The sequence below is a fragment of the Salvia splendens genome, chromosome 11 (genome assembly GCF_004379255.2).
Source record: "Salvia splendens isolate huo1 chromosome 11, SspV2, whole genome shotgun sequence".
In the NCBI taxonomy this organism is placed as follows: domain Eukaryota; kingdom Viridiplantae; phylum Streptophyta; class Magnoliopsida; order Lamiales; family Lamiaceae; genus Salvia; species Salvia splendens.
Window position 1 is genome coordinate 30,311,714 of NC_056042.1, and position 17,205 is coordinate 30,328,918.

At 34.6% G+C, this 17,205-nt stretch overlaps 4 protein-coding genes across 4 annotated transcripts; all 4 read left to right on the forward strand.

Annotated features, from left to right (window-relative positions):
- Positions 1 to 1,077: 1,077 nt before the first annotated feature.
- LOC121755950 (putative HVA22-like protein g) lies at positions 1,078 to 4,257 on the forward strand. Its single transcript, XM_042151400.1, has 7 exons — positions 1,078 to 1,267; positions 2,203 to 2,243; positions 2,340 to 2,438; positions 2,515 to 2,571; positions 2,666 to 2,729; positions 2,823 to 3,029; positions 3,525 to 4,257. The coding sequence occupies exons 2-7, from the start codon at positions 2,212 to 2,214 to the stop codon at positions 3,981 to 3,983; spliced, it is 918 nt and encodes a 305-aa protein (XP_042007334.1). The 5' UTR covers positions 1,078 to 1,267; positions 2,203 to 2,211; the 3' UTR covers positions 3,984 to 4,257.
- A 2,545-nt stretch (positions 4,258 to 6,802) lies between these two features.
- On the forward strand, positions 6,803 to 9,891 carry LOC121755947 (tRNA (carboxymethyluridine(34)-5-O)-methyltransferase-like). The gene is made up of 3 exons (XM_042151395.1): positions 6,803 to 6,960; positions 7,751 to 8,958; positions 9,431 to 9,891. Exons 2-3 carry the CDS (start codon positions 7,781 to 7,783, stop codon positions 9,519 to 9,521), a joined length of 1,269 nt encoding a protein of 422 aa, XP_042007329.1. The 5' UTR covers positions 6,803 to 6,960; positions 7,751 to 7,780; the 3' UTR covers positions 9,522 to 9,891.
- A 1,459-nt stretch (positions 9,892 to 11,350) lies between these two features.
- LOC121755956 (AP-2 complex subunit sigma) lies at positions 11,351 to 13,742 on the forward strand. Its single transcript, XM_042151406.1, has 6 exons — positions 11,351 to 11,460; positions 11,559 to 11,657; positions 11,758 to 11,808; positions 12,139 to 12,312; positions 13,108 to 13,167; positions 13,445 to 13,742. The coding sequence occupies exons 1-6, from the start codon at positions 11,458 to 11,460 to the stop codon at positions 13,484 to 13,486; spliced, it is 429 nt and encodes a 142-aa protein (XP_042007340.1). The 5' UTR covers positions 11,351 to 11,457; the 3' UTR covers positions 13,487 to 13,742.
- A 2,269-nt stretch (positions 13,743 to 16,011) lies between these two features.
- Positions 16,012 to 17,205, forward strand: LOC121755953. Its single transcript, XM_042151403.1, has 3 exons — positions 16,012 to 16,546; positions 16,647 to 16,715; positions 16,793 to 17,205. Exons 1-3 carry the CDS (start codon positions 16,214 to 16,216, stop codon positions 17,057 to 17,059), a joined length of 669 nt encoding a protein of 222 aa, XP_042007337.1. The 5' UTR covers positions 16,012 to 16,213; the 3' UTR covers positions 17,060 to 17,205.

Below are 17,205 nucleotides of genomic sequence, written 5' to 3' on the forward strand. Positions count from 1 at the left end.
GAGATCTGCAACCAAGGGTTCCAGAGGGATCAGAACCTGCAAATGCACAGGAGGAGGCACAACGATAAGCGGTCGGGGCCCATACATTACGCCTTGGAAGCGGTGGAATTTCAGTCGGAGGTGGTGGTCGCGGTAGATTTTGAGAGGCAGGTGGTGGAATTTGAGTCGGAGATGGTGGTTGCGGTTGATTCTTAGTAGGAGACGGTGCTTGAGGTCGATTCTCAGTCGGATTCGATTTTGAGAGGCAGGTGCTCTTCCCCTTCCCCTCCCCCTTCTCGTTATCCTTCTCCATCTAGAGTTTCTTCCTTCTGCCGATAAACTAGCTTAGCTCTCGTCGCGCCGCTCGCCGCTCAAGAGAACAACGGCGCCGTCGAAGTGAGAGAGCGTGACCTTTCGTTTTTGTTAAAAAATTGTCTGTTTGTTGTAAACTTATTTCTTACTCTTTATTTTCTTTTTTAATACTTTTATTTTAGTATTTTAAATGATATATCCTTAAAATAATTAAGGTTATGATTAGGAGTTGGTAATCCTATTAAAAATTGCTTAAGTTTGGTTAAAATTGTGATTAAAATAGTTGACTATTAAATATTAACGGAATTGTAAACGGATGACTAATTGTAATCCGATTTGAAATGTACAAGACCAAAAAATTTAAAAGATAAAATTTAAGACCAAAATCATAAAATAAGCATATATTTAAGACTAATTTTGGCATTTACTTTTTCTTATATTGAAGATTTTATATGTTGTGAAGTAACGTGACTACTTTTTCATCTTTACTATAGTAATAAAATACTCTATTTTTTCTAACGTTATAAAATTGAAATACTATTACAAATAAATATCCAAACATTACAATAAGAAAGATTGATACCAAAATTTGGGTTTTACTTAAACAACATGAACTAATTTTTTTGAGTAATTTACAGAAAATTAAAAAGCATAAATTTATTAAATTGATGTCAACTAATCACCATCTTAATATCAACGGTCACAAATGCTGAGCCCATGCTAAGATCGTGCTCCTTGCCGCACATTAATGCTCCCCCTCTCTTCAACTAGAACACAGAAATAGAAGTGAAGTCTAGTTAAAGTCTAGTTAATTGCAAAATTTTGAAACGACGTCCAAAAATTTCTGGCAACGGTTCGCCGTCGTCTGCGGTAGAGCAAATCTTTGAAATTGCTTCAAATATCAGCAGTTATCTCTATCTGCCGCCTTCAACGGTTTTCCTATCTCTTTTTCCTTTGGAGTATTTGCCGCATTCAGGTAGTGGAATGCGCACAATTCCGATTTCAATCACATTTCTCGTCACTCTTTTCCTTTTTATATTTGTATTCTCTTCCTTTTTTTTTCTAGTGTTACAATTGAAATTTGCTAAGGCATTTTTCATATCGTGTTTGTGATTGTAATTTTTTTGTCGGCGAATTTGATTGCTGTTCCGTGAGAGTGATACTGGTGGTATATATGTTAAGATGCAGCATTAGGTGTTTGATATTAGTTTTGTACTGCTTTTTGTATTTATCGGAATAAGTGTAATTTTGCTTCATTGAGTGTGTGTATGTGCGCTCTCGCGTGTGTGTTTCTACTTTGAGATCTTCAATGGCGAAGTGGTAATCGTGAATTTGGTAAAATTTAATACAATGTACTACTAGTGTATCACGTCACTGAATTTGATTAAGAAAATAAGAAACAATGGCAAATTACAGTTTTTGGATTTCAGTTATATCTCAGTGTTGAATGATTTGGAGATGAGGAGAAGACAGACAAACAAGTTAGCGCAGGAATAGAATCCTTGAATATTTTTTATTGTAATGCTTCTGAGATCTTGTTGTTTATTGCCGAAGTGGATGAGAGAAAACACATGAATTTGATTTTATTTGCTTTTGTACTTCAATTCTGATAATGTGAAAGAAATTGATGCATGACTTTTATAGCATTTACGTTTTTTATGTTCATTTTCTTTGTGTTTCATCTATATTATTGCAAGTGAGGTTTTTCTCTCTGCAATTTACTTACGAATGAACACAATGAACCTAAGTGAGTTCGACTTAAGTTCTTTAATTTGGCATCACAAAGTAGTGCTTGAAAGTGTAAAAACAGTGTGAAATAAACTGCACACTCCAAATTCAATGATGATTACATCGACTTAAATTTTGAGTTAGTTTGCTGTCCTTAACCTAACATCTTTTCCTTTTTTTCAGAGTGGAAAAATGATTGGATCTCTTTTCACTAGAGGACTTGTGTATGTACCATATCCAGTTTCTAGTTTATGAAAAGTTGTATTTCCTTTCATTTCTGCTGAAGGAGTATCTTAATTTTCATTTTACCTTCATGATAGGATGGTTCTTGGCTATGCATACCCTGCATATGAATGCTATAAATCTATGGAGCTGAATAAGCCTGACATCGAGCAACTTCGCTTTTGGTGCCAATACTGGTACACCTCACTCTTGATTTACCGTTCGAGTGCTTTTGTTCTAGTTATTTCATGTAACCCATTTTCAATGTTGCAGGGTCTTAGTGGCGGGCTTGACAGTATTTGAAAGAATTGGTGATACATTTATTGGCTGGTAGAACTTTTGTGCTTTAGACACTGACTTGTTATTCTCTCATTTTCTGGCGAGGGGGATATTTTTGTTAATAATCTTGGTTTGCATCTTGCAGGGTTCCCATGTATGGTGAAGCTAAGTTAGCCTTCTTTATATATCTGTGGTATCCTAAAACTAAGGTATGCAGTACCTTCTACTCATTCCTCTCCAACTCGAGTTGATATTATTTTGTTTTTTTCTCATTGGCCATTTCCCTTTCCATGTCTATCCAGGGAACAACATATGTTTATGATTCGTTCTTTCGGCCTTATGTTGCAAAACATGAGACAGAAATTGATCGTAGTTTGTTAGAAATGAAGACAAGAGCAGGGGACTTGGCATTTATGTACTGGCAAAAGTCGGCAAGTTATGTCCAGACCAGAGTTTTTGATATTTTGCAGTTTGTTGCTGCACAATCAACCCCCAAACGATCGGCTCAGGTACAATATCTTTGCAGCATTGGGATGAAAACTATGAGTATGATGTGTTGAAGCGTACTGTTTGTAGTAGTTCTCAGATTAGTTACACTGATACTATGAATTTGTTTTCTAGTTTGATGATGCACCTCTTCAGTATAAAAACTCTTAGTTGTGTCAACCAGGGCACTCTTCCATCTCTTACTGATGCCATTTCCTTTTTCTTGTTATGCAAAAACGTGCACATCATCAGTCTATGTTAACTCTTATAAAAAAACCTTTTATGCATTTTGGCCCCAGTTTACACGATTAGCACGTTTTGCTTTTAGACATTAGTACAGTGAGTCTGAAACCAATGTTGTTATATGGCAAACATCTGATTGCCTATGCTGGTGTTTGATCAACACTGTCAGTGTTGAGTGTACAACCGTCAATGACACAATGAGCCTAAAGTATTTATTTCTCCTCTCTTCGGATATCATTTTATAGAAGATAAAAGTTTATTATTTCATGTTGTAGCCTTCACAGCAGGAATCCAAAGTCTTGAAACCCACTACACCATCGGCTCGTGTAGCAGATGTCACAACACAACCCCAAAATGAACAGCTCTCTTCTCCGGCTTCCTCTACATCTTCAAGCGAGCAAGAAGAGGATGCAATAGATGCTGCAGAATCTCCGGGCGAACCAAAAGCAGCTCCTGCTCCAGTAGTCTCGAAAGGACCAAAAGCAGCTCCGGCTCCAGCAGTCTCCAAAGGACCAAAAGCAGCTACTGCTCCAGCAGTCTCCAAAGGACCAAAAGCAACACTGAGTCAAGCCATTGTGGCATCGAGTTCCTCTAAAGAAGAGGCAATGCAGATCGATTCTGTGAGTGAGACTACGCCTCCTACAATACAAGAGACTGTTGTATCAGAAGAAGCCTTACGATCGCCGAAAACGAGATTTAGGAAAACACGTGCTGCTGCTGTATCAAAACGCTGAGCAATTGTAGTCTGCATGATCTTAGGCGGGTGATAAATGCACAATAGTCACTAGGTAACACAAATTTCTTCATTTTCTTCTTGCTATAGTTGCATTACTAACATACATTTTCGTGATTAGTATATGATGATAAGTCTTCTGGTGGCTTCTTTTAGCTCGAAATTTTATTTTATTATTTGTATTGCAGTATAGTAGTGGTAACAATATATTGTATACATGCATTGATAAATTGAGGATGATGAGTGAGTGTGGACTATGTTTCTATATTCATTAAGAAATATTGGCTTCGATAAACAATGCTAAGAATAAACCATTATTGAACACTCTTTGTAAAGAAAAAAATAGCTTGAAAATTAGTACTCTGTATATTTTTTTGGATGGAAGTAGTATAGTTATTCATGTAGCGATTCAAACCCTCAATCTATTTGGCGAAAAAGAAACGTCTTGCCAACTAAATTACTTTTCCTATTATTCTTTCCTTTATTCATTTTCTTCGACAATTTTAACAATTGATTTGATGTTTTATTTCATGATACATTGTTCAATTAGTGTAACTACTTTTTAAATATAATTAAATAATTAATATTCCCTTCCTCCTTGAAAAATATGGACTCTTTACTTATTAGCCCCTAAAAAGTACTCCCTCCGTCCACGTAAAAATAGAGCACATTTATCATTTTTGGTTGTCCACGAAAAATAGAGCACATTTAAGAAAGGGAAGTTTTCAACATCTCTCTTACTTTTTTCTCATTCTTTCTTACTAGTAATATGAACCTCACATTTCACTATCACTACTTTTCTCTTACTTTTTTCCCTTCTATCTCACTAATAATATGAACCCAACATTCCACTATCATTACTTCTCTCTTACTTTTTTCCTTTCTCTCTTACTTTACCAATTACACATTAAAACCTGTATCATTCACAATGTGTCCTATTTTTCGTGGACGGAGGGAGTATGAATCTTTTAATTTTATTTACAACGTTAACAATTACACTACACTATTATTGATGTGAAATTACTTTCTACTAACACTATCTTTATGATTTTATCTATCTCTCTTACTTTATCAATTATACGTTAAAATTTCTTTTTAAATCAAATGTTTATACTTTTTCGAGACGAAGGTAGGTGAGATAAAAAAGAGTTTATCTTTATCCACGTGAGATGCTCCTTTTTCCACTCAAAAGATTCTGACCTTGATTTTAAAGGGGGAACCTTAATTAAACACAATAAACAAATCAAGTTGTCTATTCTTTTTGCTCGACATACTTTTATTGCTGCCTTTAGCTCAAAAAGAAAAAGAGATTAATTTATGGAAATGGGTATGAGGGAATATGTTTACAAGGTCCTTTGAAAATTTTGGACATGGTATAGTTTGTTGTATGTCAGACCAATTAAAAAGGTATCGGATGGATTGACATCAATTGCTCAATTTATTTTAGAGAACTTAATTACAAGTTTTTAGAGTTTATAAAATGTTTTAAAAATTTGTAATATTTCAAAAAGTTTATGATAAGTCATGGCCCTCCCAGGCCTAACGTGCCATTGCTAATGCATATTCAATCATGACTAATCTTTTAAACCAAATTGACCCTCTAAATATAACTTTATTGCATTATGATTTTGTATGAATTGCATTTTGAAGCGGTAATTAATATTTGCATTTTGGTATTGTATGAAGTGCATTTCGTAGTGGTTATTTTGACCATGTATGAACCATATTTCGTATAAATATTGTTTTCAATGAAAACGAAATAACAGAGCATAATAAAGAAAAAATAGCAAAGTAGGAGTATTAAAATATGTGAACAATTTTAATCCATGAGTATCAAAGTAATGGAAGATAAATACATAAAAGCGTATGCAAAAATGAAGACAACAATTTTGCAAACCCATAAAATTAGAACCATTAAGAAATACTAATGCAATACAATAAAATTTATTCTTATAAAAATCATCACATGCCCCTAAATTGTATAGCACATAATTGCTTATTAAGAATATCCCTTGATATTCAACATTTACGAATTCAAAAGAGTGAGATTTTTGTCACTCAATAAATTCAAGCTCACGATTACGTATCCATATAACAAAATGATGAATTTATCGTAATCTTAATTATCTAAATACTAAAATGATTAAATATTATATTTATTTCTATTTCAACCCCCTCCGTATATATAAATTGTTATGTGGGTACGTAATTTGAAGTCGAGTATGTGAAAACTGCAAGGATGCAAACGTAAATAAAAGATAATTCATATCTGTTTATGTAATAAGTATGAGATTAATTTTGGACCCAGAGACAAAAACCTCCATATATATACTCTCTCGACTAATTCTTGTTTCCGTTTCAGTCTGGGTAGGGGAACCCATAGTATAAGGACTTAAGGACCTGTTTTGCCTTTGTCGATATCACTAATTTGAGTTCACGATAATGTTGTATTAGAAATGATTCATTCCGCCCCTTAAAAGAGAAAAAGATTATCCACTTGTTGAAGTTGGGCTCACTACTTTTATTGATATAGATGTCCAGACTTATTATTTAAAATAACAAACGAATAGTTTTGGTAGGTGCATTCTCCTCATATACTGTTCACTTAGCACTCTATGAAAAAAATATATTTTCAACTGATAAGTTAAATTTTATTGAAGATACGTTTATATATTTTACCTTCACTCATGAATTTTTAATTATGTCTTTGATGCAAATGAAAGATTATTTGATGGTAATCTAAATTCAGAGTGAAGAAAGACTGCTTATTTAATAAGCGAGATGAGGATTATGGCCAATCTAAATTGGGAGGTTGCAAAGCCCATTTATTATATTAAAATTTAAAAGTTTTGGGTGAATTAAGAAGGTTAGGTTTTGGTTGGACCCTGGTTTTCATTGCTTTCAACCTCCCATCCCATCTTACCTAACGTCGCCTTCTTCTTCGTCTTCAATCTACTGTTGCTCTGCATACTGAATTCGTAAGTCCTTTTATTGCTTTTCAGTTGTTTTTATTACACTTTCAACCGGATTCCGACTGTTGTATGCTGGCTTATCTATTTGTTTGGATCCCGATTGCTTCAAGATTGAATTTTGATGGAGTAATATTATAAAACTTACTGTTCATCTGCTTCGTGATCAAGATTAGTTTCTAAATTCGTGTGCTTATATAGACGGAGTTCTCGTATCTATATAGCTAGGAGTTTGGTGTTGATACCATGGAGCTGAAATTGGAGTGTTTAAATTCGTTTTCTACTAATCTAATTGGATTTCCAACTTTATCATATCCCATAAAAGCCTAATCAACTGAAACCTACTACACGCGCCGCTGTCTTCTTCTGTAAATGCTTCTCCTTCGAATCTGCATTTGTTCTTCATTCTTCTTCACCGATGCACTTCGTCTTACATGTGCTTTTATTCATTCTTCTTCTCTCTTCTCAAAATACAACAAAAATCGAGTCTTTCAATACAACGAATATCTTCCAATCTGGATGGGGGCGGGCCATTATAAGCCCCTCAAAACAAGAGGGGTTCTATTGTGTAAAAAAATCTCTCTTTTTAAAACATTCATGCGCATTGACTGCAATTTCCTCCAATGGCTTTGTTATTCTCTGAAATATACTAATTTCAATAGTCCATTGTAAATTGATGTCTTTCTGGTGATTTCCATCAGTAAATTGTACCATCATAGAAGTATATGTATAGGCAGAAGAATTGCTGCATTTTACTTTTTGCAGGATTATTTATTTATTGAGTACTTATAATTTGCAGACTCGTTCCTGTTTGTGATGCCATTTTCTGATGATCTTTGCTGTTAGAAGGAGATTTAGCATTGTAAAGGTCGAGGCTTCCTTAAAAAGTTTATGCACCATGAAAGGAGAAAACGTAGATGATCCATTGGGTTCGGAAGGATTTCCTGTTTTACCCCCTATAGTTGCCGGGAACAACAAGAAAAGTTCGTCCTCCAAAGTCCAAGTTACACCCGAAATAGAGAAGAAGTATGTTCATCGTGTTTATGATGCAATTGCTCCCCACTTTAGTTCTACCCGGTTTGCAAAATGGCCCAAGGTCCAAGGGTTCTTGAACGCTCTGCCCTCGGGATCTCTCATTTTAGATGCAGGGTGTGGCAATGGGAAGTATTTGGGGTTGAATCCGAATTGTTATTTCATCGGTTGTGATATCAGTGCACCGCTTATCAATATATGTTCGGATAAAGGGAATGAAGTTTTGGTTGCTGATGCAGTGAATCTTCCTTACCGTACTGGTTATGGTGATGCTGCAATCTCTATTGCAGTTTTGCATCACTTGAGCTCAGAAAGTAGGAGAAAGAAAGCTGTCGAAGAATTGATTCGAATTGTCAAGAAAGGTGGTCTGATTTTAATCACAGTTTGGGCTAGTGAACAGGAAGATAACTCATTGATTAAGAAATGGACTCCCCTTAGTCCAAAATACATAGAAGAATGGATCGGACCTGGTAGCCCTCGAACGCGTAGCCCTTCATCTGCAGTTTCGCTAGAAAGCATCTCAGAATCTGAGGAAAGTGTTTCTGCAGAGCAGTCTATGTATTTACTTAAAGAGTCCGAAGATGAAAGATCCACTGATATCAAGTACCCGAGCTGTAGTGATCTAACACGCAGCCCTTCACCTTCAATTCGTCTAGAGAGCATCTCAGAAACTGAGGAAAGTGTGTCTGGTGAGCAGTCGATATGCTTACCTAAAGAGTCTGAGGATGAAAGATCTGATGAAATCAAGCATCCAAACTCCGGTGATGGACCTCTTTCGTCAGATTCTACATTTAGAAAGAGTAGTCTATGTCAGCAAGAATATTTTGTGCCATGGCACTTACCTTATCATCGAGCCGAAGTAAGTGGAGCTTCTTCAAATGCTGTATCTAATGGTTTTGCACGGAAAGATGATAAGAAGGGTGCAGTTGTGTACGACAGATATTATCATGTTTTCAGTGAAGGTGAACTTGAAAGGTGAGGCATTCTTTTAATAATACATGAACATGATACTAGTTTATACTATTACTGTTTCTAATCATAATTAAGATAATTTTAGCTAAATCTCTGCTATAGATGTCTTTGAAAACCTTGATTAGTGATAGTGTTGGTAATGAAAAATGTGGACTGAACCCTCGAGTTCAAACTATTTTTAAAGGCCGCTTTCCATTGATGAGGGACTCATGTTTTGCAATGACAACGACCGAACTTAACTTGCTAATTGGTGTATATTATAATCGTCATTGCATTCTTATAGTATACTGTAGTATCATTTCATTGGTTAGTTGAGTGCTGAGGCCTGAAGTACCGATTACAGAACTTAGGGTACGGTGTTTGTCTCAGTTTAGTAACTTTATCTTGAGAGCTTCACATAACTATTTTGACCCCACGCTAGTCAATATCTTGCTACTTGCGGTGCCTTGATACTGTCTTGAATATCTGTTTGCAGGTTGGCCAGCAATGTCGAAGGTGCTGTCATCGTGGACAGATTTTATGACAAATCAAACTGGTGCATTATCCTTGAGAAAACTTCATCATGAGTTGATATCTACCAATGAGTCAGTAGGGGATCTTGCAACCCTGGGGAATATGTCCTCGGACAAAATTTGGTTTTACAAGATATTTATTGTTCGGATGATTCTAGACCAGGCCCACGACTACACTCCAACGAGGTATACGACCAGCAGTGCCTGGCACTTGGACTTGATTGTTTTGTGATTTCTTCAGCCGTGTTCTTACTCCATTACCATTATCTGTGCTTCTTATTGTTGTCGCTGGACCGTCGTCATTATTATATACGATGACACACAACATTTAAGGAAAATTCTTCTTTCCAGAGATGAAACTAGACTTTCCTGTGGTTGTAAAGATTCAATTTGCTATAAAAGATACTCCTTGTTCTTGTGTGCATCCGCCGCTGAATAAGTCTGATAATCCACATTAGCATTGTGTTTTTTTTCGTTTTATTACTCTATTTCAATAAATTATCATCAAGATCATACTAATATTTTAAAAATTGATTAAAAGTATTGATAATCCAACACACATTTGAATACTAAAACCTATACACTTATTTAAGCAAAAGCAGCTATAGAATGATGTGTTCAGATGGTTGGATAAGTGCCTTTCTTGTAAATAAGCATCAACCTGTCCTATCTTCCACATATACTATGCAACAACTAAACTCTTTTTAACAAAAATAAATCATCACAAAATCAATACTACTTCCCCACTCCTTTATAAGCTTCCATAAATAGTACTCAAAATTCTAAAATCTTGATCACAATTTAGCTAACATGAAAATGTCGTTGGGGCAAGATTATGAAGGGGTTCACTATCTTCCCTGCCCCTTCAAGAGGTGGTTCCGGGGCGGTGGTCGTTCGATGAGACCCCGAAAACTTCATGCAGCACCTCCTATTATTTCTCCTCCAATTCACACAAGAATGAATGAAGCCATTGCAGATTGCATTGGAAGTTTGGAACCAAGGTAATAAAATCAAAGATATTCCTGCCACTGAAGTATACAATACTGTTATTTTCAGTACAACACAATTGTCAAATAAATCACTTAATTTGATCAAATTTTGGATGGAAAAATTCGCAACCATCCTATTCAAAGTTTTTTGGTGACAAATTTTAATTACATGTCGTATATGTGTAGCCATTTAAATTATGGTCAAATTCTCGCAAGTCCGATAAGGTTTCAACATAACAAGAAATCAAATTTTCTCATTCATCCCATCCAATGTTTCATCAAGATAATTTGTATTTTCTCATTTATTTTACTTTCTACTTTCATCAAGATAATTTTACACTGTTATATGCAAACACAGATGTGCTCTTTGCAAGTTGTTGCAAATTACACTCTATGCCCTCTCTACACAAAGGAGTTGTGGTTTGTGAATTGTCACCATCAACTACCTCACTCTTTGCCCTTCCTTCTATGTCAATATGTTGACATAGAAGAAACGGAAGTGAGAGATATAGAAGCATATAAGATGAAGTAAAAAAAAAAGGCAAAGAAAAGAAAATGGACATCGGCAAAAACAATATTAATAACGCGATGTCATTTTTTAGGTTATCAGACAACGTAGGGTTGTCCACATAAATATTTTCCCATTGACACAACGTCAATTTCGTCCAAATTAAGAAACATGTGGAATTTTCTAAAACAAATTATCATGATGTATAAATCATCAATTAGTAACAATGGAATCATTTATCTCAATACATGGAAGAATATATAAAAAAAAATAAAACCATTTTCTTTATTAAAATTGGAATTGCATAATATAGTTATAATGATTGAAGTATTAATTAAAACAAAATTCATTTAAATCTCTAAACAATAAAAAATGGATGAATTCGTAGACAATTTTCCAGCAATAGTCAATATAGGGAAGCGCGGACCAAATCAACCAAGCAAAGCAATTAATCCCTACACTTCGTTGCGGAGCTCACGTCAATTCTTGAAAAATGGTAAACCTTCTCTACTCACGGATTTGTTTCTATCTTTAATTATTCAAATTTCTGTTTGATTTCCGGGATCACGAACTTGTGCCGATTATTTCTCGCAGATCCGGTTCATACTGTTGCAGAACAGGCAAGGGAAAACCCGATTGGCCAAATACTACATTCCTCTCGAGGAATCAGAGAAGCATAAAGTTGAGTACGAGGTAAAATTTCTCCAACTTCTTCTCTGAATTGATTTTAATTCTCAATTTCCTGTATTTGTATGTGTGAATCTTGAAAATCCTATTTGCTTTTCTGTTGCAGGTTCATCGTTTGGTTGTCAATAGGGATCCCAAATTCACCAATTTCGTGGAGGTGATAATCTCTATCAATCTGTGTTTGTGATTCTCAAGTTTCCATTTCAATTATGTTGTTGTTATTCTAGTTATTTCTTGTATTGTGTGTGTTGGGGGATTGAAAGGTGAATAGAGTGTCAAAAAATTCCGTCTTTTATTTCTTTTTTCATTGCTTATACTCTCGATGAAATGAACACTTTTGAGCTTGTGTGATTTTCAAATATTCAATCCTGTGTATGTTAGTGTAATCTATCACAAAACGTAAACGCCCCTTTCGGTATTTTATTCATGAGGGCTTGGTTGTGTTTAAAGAAGGTTGATGTGTTGCTGACCAAATTTTTCATTGCAGTTCCGAACCCACAAGGTCATCTACAGGCGATATGCTGGTTTATTTTTCTCATTGTGTGTAGACATTACAGACAATGAATTGGCTTATTTGGAGAGCATTCACTTATTTGTGGAGATACTGGACCATTTTTTCAGCAATGTGTGTGAGCTAGATCTCGTATTTAATTTCCACAAGGTATGCTGCTAATTTGGCAATGTCTTTTACTGATCAACTGTTTGGTCACCGTGGCAGTTGGATAGTCTGATATTTCAGTGAGAATGTGCAGTGAAACTTTCGTACTACTTAATTACCGACAATTGAGCTGTTTAATCTTCATTTATGTTTTCTCAATTGGGATTGTGTTTTAGTATGCTTTGTTTGTTCAAGGGTACATATTGTTTTGTATTTATTCTTGATTGTTAGCAATATTTTGAAGTATTTGTTTTGCATCTTATTACGTCCTGAGCTGGAAATATTCCATTGGACCTATTCCCAAGCTTAGTTTCACACATGGACGCTACCAACTGTCTTGGGCCTAAAATTCTGTGTGCCCCAGCTTCCAACACAGATTGATTTCTAATTCTTTTGGTATTTGGATTTCTAAGAAATTTTGTCGCAATCATGATCATGATAATTGAACATTTGGCCTGTCAATGCTTTAGTGTCAGTGTGTGTGTGCTGTTTGTTTTCCTCCCCTTTCTTTATTCTTCTTTTTAATGCATATGTATCCAAATGCTAAATTTAGTGGAACAATGTTAACATGTGTGGGTGTGTGTAATTAACTAGCAAACCTGTCTTCGGATACATACTATTTGTAGGTTATTATTGAGAGTGATTGTATGATCTGAGAATTTTCGCACTTCAAAACATGGATGGATGTATATTAATTTAGTTCATTTTTTCAGAGCATTACTCAGAATATCATGTTTACTTATTCATAGTATTTCATTGGCCGCACACTTAATGAATATGCGTTATACTGTTGTACAGGTATATCTCATACTAGATGAGTTCATACTTGCTGGGGAACTCCAAGAAACAAGCAAGAAGGTATAATCCTCCTATATTTTTATTACTGAGTAGAGGTGTATGTATTGTTACTCCAATTTTGGAATTTTATTTGCGAGCATGACATAACCGCCCTTAATCTCATCTGAACTATAAACTAACAGTGGATATAGCTGCCACTTAACATATAAACAAATGAATGTTAGTTAAATTTTATTGGATGAATTGCAGTAGTATCTAAATCTGCATTAATCTATTCATGCCATGAAAGTCTTCCTTGCTAATTTCTTGATTTCATTTTCTTATACCTTAACTGTAGGCAATCATTGAGAGAATGGGAGAATTGGAAAAGCTGGATTAAAGATTGCTACGAGGTCAATCGGGCTACACGATACTGTTATTCAGCTTAAACCGGCTCCTGCATCTCTTGTATCGGCTTATATATTTATCATTTCAGATTTTTAACTACTTGTTTGTAAAGAATGCCCTGAAAATTATCCTTGATTTGTAAGTTTTATTTGGATGCTTGTTGATTAAGAGCTTTGTAGGAAATCGAAAAGGATACATACAGGCTGGACATGATATAATGGCGGTTCAGCTTCCTGTTTCTTTTGTAATTCTGTTTTTATGTTTCTTTAATTAGACAATATAATGCATAAATTAAAATTAAGGAAAGTTAATGAGGACGAATTTTTTTTTATTTCATCGAAAACAAGTTTGACATATTACAGTCTACAAATTTCTTCCTAACATTTTTATAAAAGGGTACTATTATGAATCAATCTAATTTCTAGCTCGCATCTTCGACACATTAAATTTAAAATATGAAGTATATTTACATGGAAATATTTCCCATTGGTAACAGGGGAACATATTTTTATTAGTAGGTCTATATATATACTAGTAGTATTAGCAGTCAAATTACTAAAACTAATAAAAAAACACTTTATAGATTAATGGACAAATTGCAAAAAAGATACTTTTATTAAGTTTAGTTAAATTCTGGCTAATTTCACTACTTTAAAAAATGACCAAATATATCATAACTTTGACACTTCATTAAGTGTCTCATGACGAAAAAATTCATCAAGATGAGTTTTAGAATTTATCAATGTAACACACATAATCTGTTAAATTATTAAATTAAAGACATGAGTGACTATCTCTAAAGTAGACTAATGTTTTGTCTGCATAATATTTTTGTCTATCTAATTATACCTAATTTCTCCCAAATCATAGCTTGTGAAACAATTGATAAATATGTCAAAGTTATGTTATAATCGGACATATTTTTTTAAGCTGACCAAATTTCATACATAATTTTTTTGGCAAATTGCCCTTGATTAATTGAAATTTATTATAAATGGAATGGTTCTTAGGCCTAGCTCAATAAGCGAAATGGTTTAATTATGTGCATTGATTGAGAATTAACAATTATGTTAATGAGTTTGTTTCCGAAAACTACAAAAGACTTATTCTTCAATTGGTAAGTTTGAAAAAATAAAAGAGCAAAGAGAAACCGCTCAATAATCAACGAATGGTTGCCAAGTGTATAACAGGTTCATAAGTTATTATGGTGATTAATATCTGAATTTACTTTAATATTAAAGCTTCAAAACTACTTTTATCTGCAATTTTCATGTAAGGAAAGATTTAAATTTATATTTACGAAACTATATTCTTCTTCGATCCAGAAAATAAATTTATACACTTCTACCATCTAAAGACCAGAAATGAAGTTTTCAATTAAGTGATCAATACACAAATTTCAGTATTATCTTAGTTATACAACTTTAAAATCCTCATTTTTATTCCATTTTGGCTAAAATGCATCCTCTACTTTTTTTTCAATCATTTCTTATTTAATGGAATTTATGAAGCAATTAACTCTTCCATAGTCTCTTAGCTAACGGACAAGTTAATATTTCTATTAATTACATTAAACAATGACTGGTTGAAATAATATATAAGATAGTACTATAGAACAATTAGGATACATAAAATAAAGAGTGAAAATACATGGATCCGAAAAATGATTTTGGCTTTTATTTCTAATTGATTCAAGCGTGAGCAACACGTATGTAGCAAAACGACTTTTCGAGTACACTATCTCTCATTAAGATTTTGTGTGCATCTCAAAATTACATGAGATTTTGAATTATGACCAGCTAACACAATTTAATTGGTAGAATTTTTTTCTCCAAAATTTGAATCAAGAGTTGGATTAATCTCGGGTACATATGCTTATAAAGATTAAACATAAATTGAATTATAGGAGTATTAATTTCAACTAATTTTATCTTGGGCTATTTCTATAGCTAAGAAAAAGATAAACTTACTTTCAATTTCTTGATCGTAATCTACATTTCAACCTTTGCTATATTGATTCAATTCAAGATAGAGCGCAATTAAACAAGAGACCAGAACTTGTATTTCAAATTAGAAATTTGCAATAAACGGTCTAATTGGTAGATTTGAGAGAGGTAAGCTGAACAATTTTTCATTCCATTAATGATAACATATTTCTTTTCGCACTCGTTTTGAAAAAAACATACTAATAAATAATTAAAGTAAAGAGAGTAAGTAAGAAAAAGAATAATATAAAAGATAATTTTACTACTATATTTTTTTCTCATTTTAATAAATTTATTTTTTTTAAAATGGGTGCGGAAAGAAATGTGGTAAGTAGATATAATACTCATCCAATAATAATTAAGTACTACTATTACACTAGTTTTTACTTTGTTCATACCGTAGAATTTATTTATTTGAATATTCAGATTCAGTTAGAATGAAAATATTTTGCCAGTCCTAAAAAGACCTGCCTTTTGAATATAAATAACAGAGCTTTTCCCTAAACCACACCACAATTGGCTAAAACCCTAGCAGACGCTTCCCATCTAAAATCAGCCGACACGTGGCACAACACAAGGATTTTCCTTGCCCCTTTTATGCTAACCCCAAATCAAATGCTTAAACACCCCTCCATTCTTCCATCTCTTCCAATCAACACAATTCTCTCTCAAATCCCCTCATTCCCACTCTCCCCACCACGAAAAGCGATTTCGAAATTCCAAGTTACAGATAGATGGAGCAGGCCGCAACTTCCACCAGCTCTCTGCTGGCTTCTCCAACAGAGGATGAAATCGCCGTCGCCGATATCCTGCTCAATCTCAAGACCACGATGCTGCCGCTATCTGAATCGCTGCCTAATTGCAAGTGGGGCCTCCGGAGGAAGAGATCTTGCCTTGTGTCGCCGCCCTCAATTAGCGCTTCATCAAACAGAATTGAAGACAGAAAAGCTCCAATCAAAGCCGAGGAGGCTCGCACCACCGGCAGCCCCGACACGCCGCTCATCTTCTCTCACAGTGAGTCCGATGACAAACCCAAGCATTCCTCCAAGAAAACATCCAAGAGCAAGGCAAGCCTTAATTTAGTTAATTTTATCAAATTGGTTGGATTTCTGCACAATTTGTTCCTTGATTATTGTGAATTTACAATTTTAACCTCCGGATTTGCAGTCAAAGGCGAGGGAGGATTACTTGGATTTGATAGATGAAGAAACAAAGCGGAAGAAGCTGCTCACAGGGGTAAGTTTGTCAAATCCAATTTCTGTAAAAATCGCTTTCTCTCTCTCTCTCTCATGATTATCGTCTTATCTAAATAGGAGATTGCAAAAGTGAGGAAATACTACAACGAGCTCAAGGAAACCAACCGCCGTCTCAAAGCAATGAAACAGGAGGCGATGGCCAAGTGTGGATCGGTGAAAAGCGGGGAGCCACGTGGATTCGATCTGAACCTTCCAGCTGAAGAAGAATCAGGCGGCGTGGTGATATATTGGCCGTTGGATGATGCTGCTGATAAACGGGCCAGATCTGCCGAAGCGAGGAGGAAGAGAATACGAATAATCAAGACCAAGTCGACTAGGAAATAGTAACACGTGGTGAATAACTAAATTAAATCAATTTATTCTTTTTGTGAGTAATGTTTTTGGGGCTATATTTTTGTACCATATTCTATCAAATCTTTCAAGATTTTGGGAAATCGCAAAATCGCGCATAGTATATTTACTTATTATTA

Coding starts and splice junctions, on each gene's coding strand:
- LOC121755950 (XM_042151400.1), top strand. CDS start 2,212: ATGATTGGATCTCTTTTCACTAGAGGACTTGT. Junction 2,439..2,514: donor CGCTTTTGGTGCCAATACTG/GTACACCTCACT, acceptor TCAATGTTGCAG/GGTCTTAGTGGCGGGCTTGA. Junction 2,572..2,665: donor GGTGATACATTTATTGGCTG/GTAGAACTTTTG, acceptor TGCATCTTGCAG/GGTTCCCATGTATGGTGAAG.
- LOC121755956 (XM_042151406.1), top strand. Junction 11,809..12,138: donor AATTCACCAATTTCGTGGAG/GTGATAATCTCT, acceptor TTTTCATTGCAG/TTCCGAACCCACAAGGTCAT. Junction 13,168..13,444: donor TCCAAGAAACAAGCAAGAAG/GTATAATCCTCC, acceptor CCTTAACTGTAG/GCAATCATTGAGAGAATGGG.
- LOC121755953 (XM_042151403.1), top strand. CDS start 16,214: ATGGAGCAGGCCGCAACTTCCACCAGCTCTCTGCTGGCTTCTCCAACA. Junction 16,547..16,646: donor AGAAAACATCCAAGAGCAAG/GCAAGCCTTAAT, acceptor CCGGATTTGCAG/TCAAAGGCGAGGGAGGATTA. Junction 16,716..16,792: donor GGAAGAAGCTGCTCACAGGG/GTAAGTTTGTCA, acceptor TTATCTAAATAG/GAGATTGCAAAAGTGAGGAA.
- LOC121755947 (XM_042151395.1), top strand. CDS start 7,781: ATGATCTTTGCTGTTAGAAGGAGATTTAGCATTGTAAAGGTCGAGGCT. Junction 8,959..9,430: donor AGTGAAGGTGAACTTGAAAG/GTGAGGCATTCT, acceptor ATCTGTTTGCAG/GTTGGCCAGCAATGTCGAAG.